This window comes from Carica papaya, chromosome 6, assembly GCF_054855325.1.
Source record: "Carica papaya isolate Zhongbai chromosome 6, ASM5485532v1, whole genome shotgun sequence".
NCBI classification, from domain to species: domain Eukaryota; kingdom Viridiplantae; phylum Streptophyta; class Magnoliopsida; order Brassicales; family Caricaceae; genus Carica; species Carica papaya.
Genome location: NC_142314.1, coordinates 36983206 through 37001606, shown reverse-complemented (window position 1 = coordinate 37001606; position 18401 = coordinate 36983206). Strand labels below are relative to the sequence as shown.

Genomic DNA, 18401 nt, shown 5'->3' with positions numbered 1-18401 from the left:
TATTTTAGTAATATTTCTCTTAATTTTGATAGTTTTTCTATTTTATTGTATATTTAATTTCTTATGTAATTTCTCCATTAAATTAAGATATTATTTTCTTTATTATTCACATGATCTACTATAAATAAGTAAGTAATTCCTATTTATAATAATTCAAATTTCAATTAATAAAATTATAAAATTTTAGTTTTCAACTACTGAGATTTACTTCAACCTTCTTGTTGAGTAAAGAATTGATGTCTACTTATCAAGATAACTTGTGCCGTTTTCATCAATATTTGTTTTGAATTGATTTTAACTTATTAAAATTTTTCTTGTGGCGTTCTAATCAATTCGATTATCCCTATTATTTTGTTTTTTACTCCCCTGTTGGTGCAGGTCAAGTAGGAAAGGTTTATTTAAGGATAAGCTTATGCATGCTAATGTTATGTGTGAGATTTTGGATTGCATGTTTTGATCTTGAGTTCGGGATCATTGTGCTTAGCTTTTCAAATTGCTTGTGGGGATGCTGAGGTTGCTTATCCCATGGCGCCAATAACGACTAACTTAGAATGTTGCAAAACCCTTCAATCACGAGCCTAAGATTTCTTGAGAGATAGCCTTGATTTACACGACTTGTTGTTTGCAATCTTCCTGGTATATCTTGAGAAAAGTGTCATTTTTTTGCTGAAAAGACTAAGAATCCTCTATAATTTTGTGCTCTGATACCATATTGTTATGGTTTTGTGTGAGGCTTGCCTTGTCAACCTATGGCTGAGACTTGTTGGAGAACTAAAGATGAGCACAGGGCAGGTACGGATGGGGTTGTCCACCTCCATACTCGGCCCATTAAGAAAAATATAAATTCACTTCCGTCCAATACCTGAAGTGGGTAAAATATTATTTACCCGCTACTTGCCTCACAGGTAAAACTTCCTTCCTATCATTTACTTCATTTATTCATTTTTTAATTAAAAAAATATTATAAATAAATTCAAAATTTAATTAAAATATCTTGAATATTAATCAAAACAAAATATAATTTAAAATAATATTTAACATAATCTATTCAATAATAAATGTAAAGTAACATTATAAATATCTAACACTAAAATTTATTAATTGAAATTTGATCAAATTAAAAATAAAAATAAAATTTTATCAGTTATATACATAACAAGACGGGGCGGGGCAGGTGCAATGTGATATATTATTAAATCCATACCTGTCCTACATACATTTTTAGGTCATAATTTTCTACCTATACCCGTCCTTATGCATAATCTCTATGCCTTTATGACTCTCTCTATGCCCATCTCTTTGGCGAGCCTCGGGTCTTTGAAGAATTTTCAAATTTTTGAATGAATGTCAAATGATTTTATCGAAGTACCATGTGTAGGTATTGATGCGGCACCCAGAATCAACTAACGTGATTAAAAACCTCACAAATAATGATACGGAACCTAAGATCAAAACATGCAATGCAAAACTCCATATATAATATTAGTGTGAAGAAACTTATCTCTAAATAAACCCTCTCTACTTGACCCACATCCGACAGAAGAGTGAGAACCAAGATAATAAGATAATTGAATTGATTAGAATGCCACAAGAAAAATTTTGATAAGTTAAAATTAATTCAAAAAGGAAATTGATGAAAACGCCACAAGTTACTTTAATAAATAGACATCAATTTCCCACTCAACAAGAAGGTTGAGGTAAATCTCACTAATTGAAAACTAAAATTTTATAATATTATTAATTAAAACTTGAATTATTACATGTAGGAATTATTGACCTATTTATAGTGTAGGCCATATGAATAATAAGAAAAATAATATCCTAATTTAATAGAAAAATTACATAGAAAATTAAATATAAAGTAGAATAGAAAAACTATCCAAATTAAAAAAATTACAACTAAAATATGATAGATATAATCTCTCTTTTTAAATAGTGAATATCTTAATTAATTACGGAGATTTAAAGAAAAAAATTTTGGCAATATATTTTCCTCTTTTCTATAGTGTTCTCCTTTTCCGTAAGATTTGACATTTAAGGAGTTTTCCTATTTCTCAAGATAACTTCCGATTTAGGATCAATTTCCTTTTTTGATCGATTCTCCCTCTTAAAAAGAAAGATTTCCTGTGGGATTAGAAAAGAAAATCTCATGGGGGTTTTTCCTTTTCTTGTTAACATCACACAATCATGTACTTTGCTAAATTGCATTATCCCCGTTATCATGGTAGTGCAAATCCCCTGCGCTAGTTGAATTGTTGTGAGAATTTTTTTCTTCATTAATGATTGGCAGAGGAGGATAAGGGCAAGTAGGTTTCATTTTAACTTAGCAGTTCATCGCCAATTATAGATCATGAAGGTCAAACTTGACAACCCTAACTTTACTCGTGACGATCACAAATCATACTACATCATTTATATTGGACTGCCCATCAATAATAATAAGTTCGGCGAGTTAGTCAACCTTTGTCAAATCATAATTGTGGAGGATTATCAAAGATGCCTTAAATAACTAGCAATTCAAGCCTCGTCTTCGACTACGAATCAAGAGTAGGAGATTTTCATAAATAAGTTACAAGATTACATAAACTTGTTGAAATTAAGTTATAAAAGACCTCTATATGTGGACTTTGTATCAAACGAATTGGCTGGCAATTTGTTGACTAAAATATTCCGTTACTTCATTAATTGAGATATTTTTTATTTATAATCATTTTCGTAATCTTTCTTATAATGATATAATTAATTAGTAAAATCAATTAAAATCCATGCAATAATGTAAATTTCTTTATTCATATATAAGAATTCTGTAAAAATACGTCGGTTATAATATTACAAGTGGTATGAGAAAATATAAATAAAAAATTTTCTACAAAATCTATATAATATCATAACAAAATAAAATTGTTTTAAAATTCTAATTTCAATTTTTTTTTTCAAACCCTAAAATAACACAATTAGCTAACTTGGTATCTACTTATCAACTCTCATCTCACCACCCACCCCAGACGTAGTCGTAACCTCACCGCCGGACTGCCCCTCGAACCCGATAACCATTTTCTGCATACGTAAGCCATACATGCCACCGCACAGCAGAAGTGCGTGAACTACATGCACCGTCGTAAAAACCCTAACTGACTCGAATCGTGTCATACCGCTGCCAGAAAATCCCGATCGTCAACAAGTTTATGCAAGCTCCTCGGTATCTCTGCCTATCGACAGTCCATTAAATTATCAAGTACATCAATGACACTCATATTAATGGGTTATTCTTCCCTACTAGTTTTTCTCCCCAGATATAAGTCTACAATAATACTGATTGAGCAAGGTGTTCAGATACTAAAACATCTACTACTAGATATGTATGTTTCTTGGTGATACTCTTACCTCTTGGAAATGTTAAAAACAAGACTCTATCTCCAAGTCTTCCATTGAGGTAGAGTATCAAGGCATATTTGTTATATGGTCTGAGATTATTTGGTAATATAATCTCCTTACAAAGCTTAGTTTCTCACAAGTTCAAGCTACTCCACTACATATAGACAACACTGGTGCGATCCAAATTGCTGCCAACCTTGTCTACCACGCAAGGACGAAGCACACAGAGGTTGACTGTCATTCTATTCGGGAGGCATATGACCGTTAAGTTATTACCTTACCACATATATCTACTACTCTACAGATAACATATATTTTTCCCAAATCTATGACATGTCAACAGTATAATTTCATTATTAGCAAATTGATACTTGTAGATTTATCAATATCAATTTTAGGGGTGACGTCAAACGAATTAGCTGGTAATTATAAGGCCAGCAAATTTTATGCCTTGGATGTCAAAGGAATTATCTGACAATTATAAAGTTAGTAAATTTTATACCTAGTTTTATATCTTGTTCAGCTTTGATAGCTATTTTCTATTTCTTTCCTTACATTAGGATATGCTAGTTGTAGAACATATTTGTATATGGTAGTTTAACTAATTTAGGGGCTGATAGTTTGGCTAATTAAGGAGTTTAAAATTAACTTGCATATTTGTATATATAATGACAATTCTCCTCCATGAGAGGAAAGGTTTTTCTTCTCAAAATCTCTTAAATTGTCACTTTGATGAGTTTGGCATGCCTCTATGTCATAGGCATAGTCGCAGAAGCGACCCTCATTCAAGTACTTCCCACATAGGTTCTACTTTCTTTAAGAAGTAAAAAAGTATATTATCAAGAAGGTGCAACCATACACAAAATTATTTGCATTTCCAACAACATTTCGACAAAGTCCCTAAGATCATCAAAAGTGCAATGGTTGGCTCTTTCATAAAATAACTTAACCTAGAATCATGAGTCTTCAAATCTATCATAAGAAAATTCAATCTCTTCAATAGCCTTTTTGTTTTTCTTCTTCCAAGTTGCTAAAAAGATAATGAAAGGAATAAACTTCAAAGCTTTCTTATTTGTCTAAATGTCTTTCCAAGCCCACAACTCATCCGTCACTATGCCAACAATGATCCAGTTCAACCCCAAAAAACTATAAACCAAAGTCCAAAGGCAGTAAGTGATCGGGCATCGAAGGAGGATATGATAAAGAGATTTTGTATAAAGAGATTCTCTTCCTCTTTTATTTTCTCTCCATTTGATTGGTTATTGGTCTTTGCACCTTGTTTACATAATTTTTTCAGCTCTACCACCATTTGATTTACTTAATATTGTTCTTTCAAAGTATTCCTTGGGGCCCACCTTATTATCCTTTTCCCACAAAGGTCAACTGAGATTAAAATAAGCAATTATTTTATCTGTTAATTATCTCAATCATGTCCTCCACAAATATCCTCCTCATATTTCCAGCCAGAGCATACTATGAGGCAAGATCCTTTCCATTTTAAAAAATTGAATTTGATTGCTCATTAGTGTCGATTTTTACTGCTACTCTGTCGCGGATAGGACACATGATGAAGATTGGTGCCCTCTGTTTTGAGCCTTCTCTCTGCACAATTTCAACACCACCATCGAGTTATCATCTTAATTCTCGACTCTTGATGATGTTTGTTTCTTTTGGCTATTTTTGGCTTGGTGAAAGGTAGCTCCTCCCTATCACTTCAATTCTATAACCCTACCAACATAGTCGCCATCTCTCCATCCCAAACATCCTCTTCTTTCTGGTATACAAACCCTATTGGTCCATTTGGCCCCCACAAACCTTGACAATCCTATTCTTACAACATAACAAGCAATTCGTCTCCCGAGTCCTAATGCTTATTTAGGTTTTTGAAGTTATCTCAAGATTAAAGATAGAGGAGCTAATTGGGATCAATTTGGAAGAAAACATGACAGAAAAGTTAGAGACAATGATGGGTTGCAGTAAGTTGAAGCCACTTGTTGTCTACATAAGGGTCCTCTTGGGTGGTAATCCATGTAGTAGACTCTTTTGGAGAGGGTAGAGAACAAAATAACTAAATGGTTAGAGAGTTAAAAGAGAGGTCTATTCACTCTAGGGGGTAAGGCCACATTGATCCAATCGTGTCTTTCTAGCATTCACTCTATTACTTACCCCTATTTCTTGGAGTAGCAAAAGATTGAGGGTATATGAAAAGGTTCCTTTGGTTGGGAGTTGGGGAGGATTATAAGGACCCCATAGTGAGTTAGAAGATATGCAGTAAATCTAAGAGTTTATGAGGTTTGGGGATTGAGAATCCAATATTAAAAAATGTATCTATATTGACTAAATGGATCTAGTGCTTACCCAGGGAACTAGACTCCTTGTGGCATAAAGTGACCAAAAGCATCCACAAGAGTAAGAAATATGGTTGGGATGTCAATGCATGAAGGTATTTCTCTCATCGAAGTCCCTGGAACGCCATCTCCCAAGCTACCCTATGTTCCTTCCCCATATCTGCATACAAGTTGGAGATGGCTCTACATTGAGATTTTGAGAAAACCGATTGTTAGTAACCAATCATTACCTCTCAATTCCCCAGGTTATACAATCTTTTTTCTAGGTATCATGCTCATTTATCCCATTTCACAACAATAATGGACTGAAGGACATTTTGGAATTTCTACTTATGTCAATCAAAATCTTTTAAATAGGGAGACTCTAGACATATTGTCCTTATTAGATTTATTGGCACCTATTACCATTTCCTCCCTGCCTGACAAAAGATTGTAGAACTTGAAATCTTCCAGTATCTTTACTTGCAAATTCCTCTTTGAATACCTCACTAATAACTCTATTGATACATTTATAAATGTTGCTAAAGGACTCTGGAACGCTTATGTCCTTCTAAGGTGAACCTTTTTGCTTGGACAGCGATTCATCAAAAGCTAAACACAAACGACCTGCTCTGAACTCACCATTCTAATCGAGCCCTTACTCTAGACGTTGTGTTTTGTGCTTAAGAGGAGGAAAAACGCACGCCCATTTGTTCCTTCATTGAGGTGGCTTCAAACATGGGGATAGATGTATTAAAGTTGCCCCGATGTTATTGGGTATTGCCTCCTAGAGTGAACAACCTCCTGAGTATTATCAAAGGGAATGGGTTAAGGAAAGCAGCCAAATCCTTGTGGCCTAGTGTTTTCTTTGTAGGCTTTTGGTGTATCTGGCTGGTGCAAAATTCGAGTTTTTTTAACAACAGGAATACTTCATATTTTTAATTTTGAAAAGGGTGACTTCTTTTTGCTTCCTTATTGCTAAAAGACATGGTTGTTTCCATGATATTAGTATTTCTGACCTCCACCGACGCTAAGATATCTCTATACACGACATATAGCTTTTCTTTTGTTTTTTGCTTTCATTTTTTCTAAGTTGATGTAGGTTTATTTTACTTTTTCTTCTTTGGTTCTACTTACTATGGGGGGTGTCTGATTCTTCTTCGTTGTAATTCTTTCCTTCAATCTCAATAAATTCTTATTCTTTTGTAAAAAAAAAAATTAATGTTGACCATCAATTTTTGGATTCTTCTCATAATAGTCATTGGAAGGCAGTTGTGGTCAAGTTTCTTTGGCAAGCAGGGTGCATATTTTATATATGTGCTCCAACTTGAAAGAAAGTTCTAGAGTATAAGAGGAACATTTTCTTCAATTACCTTCTCCCAACTACTCTTTTCTTATATAGGTCAGTTTGTTCATATTTTTCCTTTTCTTATCATAGGGATTCCTATACAATACTCGTGTAAAATTTCTTCATGACATATGATAGAATTAAAAATATTCTCTTCAATGTAAACTTCTTTGGGGGATAACACCTAATGGAACACTTCATCAAGATATAACTAACCAGTCATCTTTATCAATTGCCATTTGAAAGACTTGGATATAATTCTTAAAGTGGTGTTGATAAAAACTCCGCATTTCACGAATATCGCCTTTTTTTACTCGTCCCACTGATGCAGGATTCTTACCCTGCAAAGATAAAAAAAAAATTAAAGAAAGCACACAATAATCTGAGCAGCTAAAAGAACTAGTAAGTGCTAATCAAATGAATCCTGGAAATAGATCCAGCTTAATTAAGGAATGAATCATACTTAACCCAGTCCCATATTCCCCTTAGAACATAGATTCTGAATCAAATTTTTAATTATGGATCATAAATCCCAAATAATAGTGGAATCAGACATAAACTCATTGAAACTGTCCATACTATACTTCTCTGTTTCATAATCAAATCTACATCCTTTCTAAAACTGTTATGGAAATACTAGTTTAAATATTATAACAAATTGTGTTGTATACCTAAAAAGTCCAATTATTTGAGGGTACGAGTCCTATAGTACTTAAGAGTATTGTTTGCACAGAAGCCTATGTTTTCTTTTTCTTTTCCTTTCTTTCCAGATCTATGATGACAAGAATTTAATTATACAAAGCTAGCAACACCACGGATGCAGTTAAGAATGCCAGACAAACGTGTCGCAACTACAATCCCATGCTGATATTCTTTAAACCGGGGCAGCCTTCCTATACAAAAATATTTTGGATTAATATTCAAAGGAAAACGAAAATAACATCCTCACCCTTCCAAGACACTGCTGGAGGGCATTTTTAAATTGGAGAACATCCTCTCCGTTTGATGTAGGATCCAATTTTTGAGCTTCCTCAAAGGCATAGAAACGGCCTATGTTGCACAGAATATAAAATAGAAGAAGCAGATTAAGAATGCTAGTGGAGAGCAATTGAATAAATGATTAAAACAATGTCAATCTCTACATAAAACTGAAATGAAACATCCCTAAAACATTCGTTAGCCTTAGCCAAATGGAAGCTAAAAGCAAACTTTATCCCAAAGAATCAGAAAAGATGATTCATAATTCCAAAAGGTTTAGCGTTCTACTCAAACTATATCACTCACATTACTATCGAAAAAGCCCCACAACTGATAATTTTACTTTTTTAAAAAAATAAAAATCAGTGAGTATCTCTATAAAATCCTCAAAATCCTCAGACAAATAAATACGATAGATACCCTATCACCAATGAGTTCAAATTCTTGAGTCATTTGTCTCTAATTCTACCAAACTCCTCTTTCACCCCCTCAAAAGCTCTATTGTTTCTCTCTTTCCAAAAAAAACTCAAAAATAATAATCTCATCTCTAACCGAACTACTTATAACCCAGTTAATCCCCAGTAACCCATAACTATAGCCCATAACTTATACACAGCTGGACACCATATTAGAATGTGATTACAGGATTTCACTTCTCTCTTACATAGATGGCAAGAGTTCACCGTATTTCTTTTTCTTCTCATCAATTTCTCAATAGTCAATATACACTCTTGTCCCACCTCTCATGCATAAAAAAGGAAGGAGCATTCACCTTCCATATCTACTTGAATGAAAACATGTGTTTCGCAGCTACATTTCATATGAAGTGATTATAGTAGGACTTCACTATGAAATCTTCTTTCTCCTTTAGTTTCCACATAGGTTAATCATTGTGTCCATTAAGATTGACGGATGAAAGTAAATGTAGGAGCGCTTCATATTCAATAACCTCCCAGCATTAAGATTTCTTATCATATTCAAATCCCACTCCCTATTCCCTCCAACAACTCTGTATTCTTCCTCAACAGTGATATTCTTGATACGTGCAATCGCATAAATCTGAGGAATTGATCTTTAAGAATTCCCCTTCCCACCCAAGTATCCCTTCATAACATAATGTTGTTCCCTCTTCCTACTCTCCAGCTAATGCATTCCTAGAATCTTTGCCGACCCATGCTGATTTTCCTCCCGATTCCACCCCATGCAATCTATTTGTCACTCTTGAAAATCATCCTCTATCTATAGTCCTAAATTTAGCTTCAATCATTCTCCACCATAGTGTACTGTTCTCCTTCATGAATCTCCATAATCATTTCCCTTATAGAGCCAAATTCATCTCATAAAGAATCTCAATCCCAAACCTCCCTGTGACAGAGTTTTTGATCTCTCTCCACTTCACCAAATGGTACTTCCTCTCGTCCTTTAAATTGCCCCAAAAGAACCTGCACTGAATAGACTCCAAGTTCTTTACCACCTTAACTGGATTGTCATGAGAGACATGTAGTAGATAGGTTCACCAACATATTCTTAACAAGGGAAAACCTTTCAACCTTATATAAAAGATTTCTCTTCCATTCTGCTAATCTTCTTTCAAACTTTTCAATCACCAGATTCCATGTCTTCTCATCTTTATAACTTGACCTTAACGATAATCCCAGATATTTAATAGCTAATTTCACCATCTTACAACCCAACATACTTGTCAATCTTGTTTCATCTCACCTGTTACACAGTCTCACCATCTCGGACTTGGTCAAGTTGGTGTTAAGCCCCAACACTGCTTGAAAGCACAACAAAATGCATTTAAGGTTGAGCATTGCCCTCTCATGCAATTAACAAAAAAATCAAGATGTCATCAGTGAAGAAAAGGTCAGTTACCTCCTCCATATGTTTGTTCCCCCCCGTTTTCTCTCCGTTAAATAGCTCCAACTCCCTCGCTCTTAACAGCAACATATTCAGCGCTTCCATCATAATAATGAATAGTAAAGATTAAAGTGGATCACCTTGTCTTAACCCGCTTGATGCTTTGATGAAAGACGACAAACCCTCTTTCACCATAACTGCACACGGAAGTGGTGGTAATGTGGGTTTTAATCTATTTCCACCACTTGTCCCCAAATCTCATCATTTTCAGCATATAATCCACAACATCTCAATTTATATGATCATAAGTCTTCTCCATATCTAACTTGATTAGAATCCCCTCCCTCTTTCTGTGTAGCAAATCATCCACCATTTCATTTATCATCAGCATAGTATCCAATATTTGTCTATCCTCCATGAAAGCATGTTGACATTTCCCAATTACTTTCCTCAACACCTTGGACATTCTCTTAGATAGAACTGTAGAAATGAGCTTGTAAATGTACCGAACCAAGCAAATCAGTCTAAAATCTTTCATATTAGTTGCCCCTTCCACTTTGTCAATAAGTACCAAGAAGGAACAATTTTAACAGCTTTACAAAGGATCCCGGATCATGCATCTCCTTGAAACCTCTAGAATATTGCCCTTCATAGTGTGCCAAAACTCTTAGATAAAACTCATATCAAACCATCCACGTCAGGAGCTTTATCTTTGTTACAGTGTCTAAGGCCTTCTTAGAATTCCTCTTCAGAGAAGACGCTTCATCTCATTTAAGTCACTGAATTGTAGCCCATCCAGTTTAGGCCGCCAACTGAAATCCTCACTATACAACTTGTAGAAGAATTTATTTGCCTTGTACTCATCTTCTCAATAACTTTCACAAGCTGATTGCTTCTCTTCATCTCCTTCATATAATTAATCCTTCTGCCATGATTAGCCATGCAAAGGAAAAACTTTGCATTCTTATCTCCCTCCTTTATCCATCTCCATCTCGCTTCCTGCCTCCACAATATCTCCTCTATAGGTAATTTGCTTGCTAAATAGATTTTAAAGGACTCCATAGTCATAACACTATCAACAATCTTGATGTCTTGCAATACAGACTGTATATGCTCACCCCCTCTTTTCTTTCCTCCTCCTTGCACCACTTTTCAATCTCTGCTTTAACTGTCTTTAGCTTCTGAGCAACTCTAAAACTTGCTTTACCACCCACTTTTGTCTCACCTCATGGGGAGCCATAACATTCAATAAGGGCTCACGAAGAAGAACATTTTGATAACAGTTGTGAATCAAACAGAAGAATAAAGTTGATTGAATCCAAATACCAAATTCCACGATCTAGGTTGCTAGAAAACACAACAGGATTTAGAATGTGGGTAAGACTAGCCTTATCAATTATTGCTCAAGAATTAAGATCTTTGAAAGTTCCAAGAGAGAGAACCTTTATCTCGAATCATAACTGAGAAGATAGAGAAAACATCTCCTAGATAACCTATAAAGTCTCAAGAACCAAGAAGCAAGAGAAACATTGTCACTTCAAGCATCCTCTAAAAAGAGAAACAGAGAGATTCTCCAACCATTAACTGAAGCACTAGTAATAAGGAGATGTAAAGAACATTAGTAGCCTTCCAAGGCCTCTCGTGAGTGCTCAAAACAATGACTTTGAAGTCACATCCATGATGGTGAAGACCATACTTGGTCTTAGTAATCTTGTGCCATATGTTCCAAAAAAACCTCTATTACCAGTTAGTTAAAAGAAACAAATCTTTACAATGAAGATTTCTAATACGAAGACCACCCCCCTTTTTGCTTCACTGAAATCTCTCCCACCTCACTAAATTCGGACTCGCTCAAACCCAACCAACGAAAGATCTCATCATCCCCTCAAGTTTATCAGCCACTCCTCTAGGTATTTTAAAATGAGAAAGGAAGTACATGGAGATACTAGACAAACATATTTAGGTAAGACCCTATCCCTAAACCCTACCCCCAAGGGAGAGGGAGGAACTCGTCCAACAGTCTGAGTGCTTAAAGATCTTATAAAACAACAAGATCCCAAAAGAAAGTAGCTCGAGAATTCCCCATAGGGGAACACCAAGGCATCATACCTACAGAAGTAATAAGAGCCACATATTCTAAATCTCAAATTAATACCAGGTCACTCTTCCTAAGGTTAATGCAGAAACCCAAGATAATCTCAAAAATATGCAGCCAGTGGTCACATTATAATTCAACTAAGAGTCCTTAATGCTGAGAAGTTTTTAAGAAAATCTGTTATTCCCATCAGCCAGGGTAGAATATAGGTTCCAACTCTTGGTAAAGGTGATCATAAATTAACAAATTAAGAGCAAAGTCATTAGAGAAAACGAACTTCACGAAACTAGTAATGCCATCAAACTTCTACTATACACCATCAATACGGTCGGAAAGAAGAATGGCCAAAGATATGCAGCAAATTATGACTCTCCTACATGCTGTAGTGTGCTTATGGATACATATTTAAAAGTTCAAGGTGAATCTATATTTCCAGTTACACAGCAAAGCAGAGGAAACTTAATAAATGATCGACAAACTCCACTAAATGAACCAGATTTTAACAGAAAGAGATAGAGTTAGCAGAACTTACACAGATGAGCAACTTTTGGGCTGCTCTTCTCAACTTCATTTACAACACGAAGAATAGGGGCAAGCTCAACCAATGAAGGAGGTACTATCTCACAGTCAAAATACTGTTCAAGATGGTCTACCTTATCCATCTCTGACTTTAGTTGATTGGAGGCCCTTTTTATTAAGTGAAAAATATGAGTAGTATCAAAAAAACACCAAAGAGTTGCAACCAGTATACAAAAACTTTACAAGTCTTTCAAAATATCAATAAAGCACTCAGTTGATTGAAGCCCCTTATTGATGATAACATCTGCTCTTGTGACTTGATGAAACTCTCAAAAATACTAGCACCTTGTTTCCCTGTAACACGCAAGAAAGAAAAAGGCTGTACAATAAATCAAGGTTCACATTATTTATTTGAACAAAGTACAGAACCAATAGTATGTCAAAGGGAAAGAGGAGGGCAATACCAAGCTGGTGAATGACGGGAAAAAAAAGACCGACGTGCAATAGAAGACTAGCAAAAAAATGCAGGAAAAAAAAGTAGGGAAGAATGCTGACACCCAAGAGTAAAAAGAAAATTACAGGATAAACAAAAATGCCTAATTTCAGAAAGAATCAAGACTCAGACCTGGCCACAAACAAGCAAAGAACTAGAAGAATAGAATTAATAGAAAGAGAAATGAGAAAGAAACAACAAAGACACCAAAAAAGCCAGATAATAGATGTCCAGATGTATCAAGTAGGACGATTTCAAAATACAAAATAAAAATGAAAAGACGTAAGTAGGAAACTCATGCAACTATGTGTTTTGTGCTTACCAACTAATTAAGGCACTGGTGCTAAATCAGATATCTGCAGCAAGCAACAAAAGAGAAACAGAGATATTATAATGGATAATCAAAACAGATTGAGTTAGAAGAAAAATAATGTGAATGTTGAACTAAGTGAAAGAGATCTAGAGTCGTGTTTCAAATGTTGAACATTGACTTCAGAAAAGAAGTCAAAAGAGTTTCATGAAACTCCAAATGCAGGTCATTCAATTGGATTATCGACTTCTAAATGTTTGGCAATGGTATTTTATTGGAAGAGTACAAAAAGAGATGTCTGAAACTTCATCCGTACTTATGACGTTTGCCAAAGGTGGAAGGCAGACCTTTCTCCATATCTAGGGTGATTACAACCCTCACCTATCCCTAGGTCAAGTATTTCAAAGGATTTCATCGAAAGTCTGACTAAGTCTCAAGGAAAAGAAGTTATTTGGGTTACAAATATGCTCATTTCAATTTGTTAGCACATCCCTATTTGTGAAAACCATCTTCAAATTACATGGTTTTCCAGAGGAGATTACAAGTGACAGAACACCATCTTACTTAGCATGTTTTGATAGGATATGTTTCATCAACAGAGAGTTTGCTTGCCACTTATACGGCTTACCCTTACCTATTCCTAATGCACCTTGGTCAAGTATTTCAATGGATTTTATTGAAAGGATGCCTAAGTCCAAGGAAATGAAGTTCTTTGGATTGTCGTGGATCAACTAAAAAATATGCTCATTTCAATTTGTTACCACATCCCAATTTGGTCTCAACAGTAGCTCAACTCTGCATGAAACCATCTTCAAATTACTGGTTCCCTATAGGAGATTATAAGTGACAGACACACCATCTTCCTTAACAGCTTTTGCCAGGATATACTTCATCTACAGGAAGCTTGTTAGCCACTTCTACAGCTTACCATCCACAAACAAATAGATAAACCAAAATAGTCAATTGGTACTTGGAAATAGGGATGGCCACTAGGGCGGGTTATCCACTAATTTGCCCCAACCCCTCCTGAAATGGGGCGGATGAAAATCCACAATTGACGGCTAACGGGGGTGGGTACAGATAAAAAGCTAAAAACCCAAAACATGTGTAAGTTGGTATCGATGCGATGGTGTACCCGCCCCATCCTCCCTGTCTCACCTGCTATTGTTATGTATAAAATTACATTTTTTCAAATAAAAAGTATAAAATCATTGACATATGCACCATAGGGGTGCAAACCCATTTAGAAAAGTATTTGCAAATCAATCAGTGTATCTATTAAATCACCAACATCCTCCATAATAAGCAAAGAATGACCTATTACAAAAAACCTAGATCTGAAACCATCTCGCTCTAATCTAACCATATCCTGTTCTACCCCATCGAATGTTCTCCAATTCCTTTCTTTCCAAAGGAATATGATGTGTATGTGAATAATTAATATACATTTTAATGATGTATGGATATATAATTATTAATTCTCATTTTTTATAAAATTTTTTTAACATTAAATAAATTAATATAATAGAATATATAATAGATAATTTAATTTTGATTATTTAAATTTATTATTGTTGAATATGATATTTTATTATTTAATTAGTTAATATTATGTAACTAAAATTTTACTAAAATAAGAATCTCATATAATTAGAAATTTAGTAGAATAGTTATTTTCTAACTAATAGGTTAAAAATTCTATAAATATTTCAGATGTAACAACCTAAAAAGTGAGAAATAAAATTATTTTTCTTCAAAAATCTACATGGTATCAGAGCCAAATAAACCTATTTTAGGGTTTTTATTTCAGAGTTTTTTCAAACCCTAAAACAATTAAAAAAGTAGGCTGAATAAAAAGAGAACCATATTAGAGGCATAAAGAAAAAAAAAATTGGGAAGAAAAGTCAAATAAGAGGAACAGAGAAGTTGACCACCAGGGATCCCTTCTTCTTCGGCCGAGTGCAGAGACGTGCGACCACCTCGGACTTCTTCTTCAGCCCCATGCTTTTTCTTCAGCCACACGCGGAGCCGCGCAAAGAGCTGCGCAATCCACCTCAATCTTCTCACTCTGATCACACAGAGCCACTGTCCACGTGATCCCGTTCCTTCTTTAGTCTTGCACAGAGCCGCCGTGAGCTGCTAGGTCGAACTACTTCCAAGCCGATCTGAGCTGTTGAGCCGAGTCGTTTTTCAGCTCGAGCCTAACCATTTTTCTTAGTCGAACCTTTTTTTTAGCTAAATTCAAGTCTTTTTTTAGCCGACTTCCAGCCGTTTTGAGCCGAGTCAAGTTGTTATCTTGCCAGATAGATCCACTTCCTCCGCGTGAGCCGCTTTGATCAGCCTTTTCTGGTACTTTTTCTAGCTATTCTGCACGCGCCTGCCTCTAGTTTCGCAATCTGGCACAGATCCACTTCTTTTGCATGCGAGCCGCTTTCACCAGCCAACTTGAGAAAGTATTCATATGATATTTTATTATTTAATTAATTGATATTATGTAATTAAAATTCTACTAAAATAAGAATCTTATATAATTAGGATTCTAGTAAAATAGTTATTTTCTAATTAATAGATTAAGAATTCTATAAATATAATAATATAAAGGGTGAAAAATAAATTTTTTTTCTAAAAATTTATAATTATTTATTAATTTTTTAAATATAAAAATAAACTTTAAAGAACACTTTAATTTGATAAGTAATAAATACTTTTGTTCGTTTAAATATATAAATGTTGTATTTTTATAATGTTACTTTATATTTGCTATTGAGTTTTAACTATGTTAATATTTAATATTTTTAATTAAGTTTTAACTATTTACTTAATAATTTACAAAATTATTTATAATAAAACAAGTAAATAGAGCGTGTTTTAGGTGGAGGCTAATGAATGACAAAATGGATAAATGTGGGTAATTGGGGCAGGTGGAAGGTAAAAGTATTTACCCGTGGGGTAGGTGGCGGGTAAAGAGTTTGTTACCTACCTCGGTTATAGGACGATTATGGATATATACTTTTTTTAAACGGAGCAGATATGAAGAAAAGCACACCCACCTCATACCTATCCTGTGCTCATCATTACTTTGAAGCATACCTACTATGCGTATGTCATGAACATCTTCCTACTTGGACAAACCAGTTGTATTTGGCTTATTTTTTATATGATACCAATTTTCACACAGTCATTTAAGCCATTCCCTTTGAGGCTCTCTATGGATACCCTCCTTCCAATCATATCCACTATGTCCCAAGAGATTCAATTTCATAGTCTTGACATTTTTCCACATGACCTAGAGGCTGCCTTACAATGCTTAAGTTTCACCTTTCAAGGGTTCAACATTGCACGATGCAGCTTGTAGAGCAACATCAGCCAAAGAGGGAATTCCAAATTGGGGACCAAACTTCAACCTTACAGATAACCATCCATTTCCAAAGAACTAATCAAAAGCTGGATACTCTGTAAATGGGTCCTTTCCTTGTCTTGCATAAAGTTGGAAAAGTGGCTTACAAGTTACAACTTCCTTGAGGATGTTGAATTCATCCCAGATTTAATGTATCTCAACTTAAAAAAAAGCATCAGTAGACGTCCAACTCCAAGAAACTCCAATTGTACCCGACAATGAAGGTAGACAACCTTTAGATACTTTGGACAGAGTACATATCAAAAGATACAACGAACCACTTCTTCAGGTCCTCAATAAGTGGTCGGATGGAACTCAGGCAACATCAGTAAATGCTTTCTGAATGCACCAGAAAAATTTACTCAATTTTACCTTGAGGACAAGAGAACCCGGGTGAAGGGGGTTTGATATGTGTAGAACGGAAATATTACCATTAAAAAGCTGTAATCCAAAGACATAAACCCAAGGTTGTTGATTTAGAACCAATTCAGTTAGAATAACAAGTATAAATACCAAGAATGTATCGAAGAGAAATCAAGCATGAACAAAACCCTGTTTTTGGCTGTCCCTATCTGTGTGTTTCTTTCCCGGTATTCTGTATCTCTCTCTCTCTCTCTCTGTTAAACCTTCTAGCGTAACACAGACATCAACTTTCCAACAAAGAAGAGAGTAATCCCATCAATAGCTATATAGTTATAACGCTCGAGTGCTTAAAATTAACCGCTAACTGAAACCTGATTAATTTTGTCGAAAGCAGATCTTATTTCACTAATTTCATAGTTGAAAGAGAGACATTTACTAGAGAAAAATTTTGGTTCCCTCTGGTCACTATTCTTAGTTTCACTTGCTCAAACCCAATTATGCAGGAGGATACTGAGTATACTCGAAAACATAAGCCCAAGAGACACAAACCTCAAAACCAAAAGGAATCAAGCAATACTCTGCTCCTGCAACATGCCTTGCTCCATCGTCGGCACCGTGCTCCTATGACCATGGCAGATCTAAAAGTTGCCAACATATCCCTCATACGTTGACCGAGAAGAGACAATCAAGTCTTGCAGATTAACAAAACCTGCTCCACCGACCGACAAAGGGAAAAAGGAACAGAAATTTACGAACAAGATGGAAAAGAATAAAAAAAGACCGACCCAGAGCTAAAACTTCAACAAACACATTTTTGTCCAGCAACTGTCTGAATTCTCGATTAAATTAAAGATTTTTCAACATTAAACTGAAACTTATTAGCTCACTGTTCAACATTATGATTATTATTAAAACGATAAATTAAAAAATTAAGAAAAAATTAAAAATATTCCTTAAAAGCTTGAACTTTTTATATTTTTTAATTTTAATGAATAAAAAGAAATGAAATTTCAACCAAAAATTACTTAATTTTTTTGAACTTTTTCAAAACGTGATTGATTGATAATTATCAATTTTTTAATATTATTAAATTTATAAAATTATTTAAGTACATAATTTTTTTTAATATTTTTATCAAAAATTTTCAACGAAGAAAAAATTTTAGAACCAGTTACAAACTTCGTTTTGAAGAATTTTTTAATTACATTACTTATAACTTAATTGTTCGTAAATAAAACTAATTTAGAATTGTTCTATATTTTAAAATATAAATTGTACTTATGCACTTCGTATTTGTTTTGAATTCGCTCTCGAAAATATAATCATTCTTACT

At 34.5% G+C, this 18401-nt stretch overlaps 1 protein-coding gene across 7 annotated transcripts in view; it reads right to left on the bottom strand.

Annotated features, from left to right (window-relative positions):
* LOC110825073 (callose synthase 3-like) overlaps positions 1–17923 on the bottom strand; it is a 35719-nt gene extending 17796 nt beyond the window's left edge. For 2 of the 7 annotated variants that reach the window (XM_088206532.1, XM_088206536.1), the window contains exons 1-5: positions 17618–17922; positions 13321–13354; positions 12519–12859; positions 8000–8100; positions 7267–7391 (exon numbers count right to left, since the gene is read on the bottom strand). In XM_088206532.1, the coding sequence (XP_088062658.1) occupies positions 7267–7391; positions 8000–8100; positions 12519–12648 (356 nt within the window). In that variant the 5' untranslated portion in view covers positions 12649–12859; positions 13321–13354; positions 17618–17922. Of the gene's footprint in view, positions 1–7266; positions 7392–7999; positions 8101–12518; positions 12860–13320; positions 13355–17617 lie in introns of all 7 variants that reach the window. The other 5 variants (XM_088206535.1, XM_088206538.1, XM_088206534.1 and 2 more) reach the window with 4 other exon arrangements.
* Between the last annotated feature and the right edge of the window lie 478 nt (positions 17924–18401).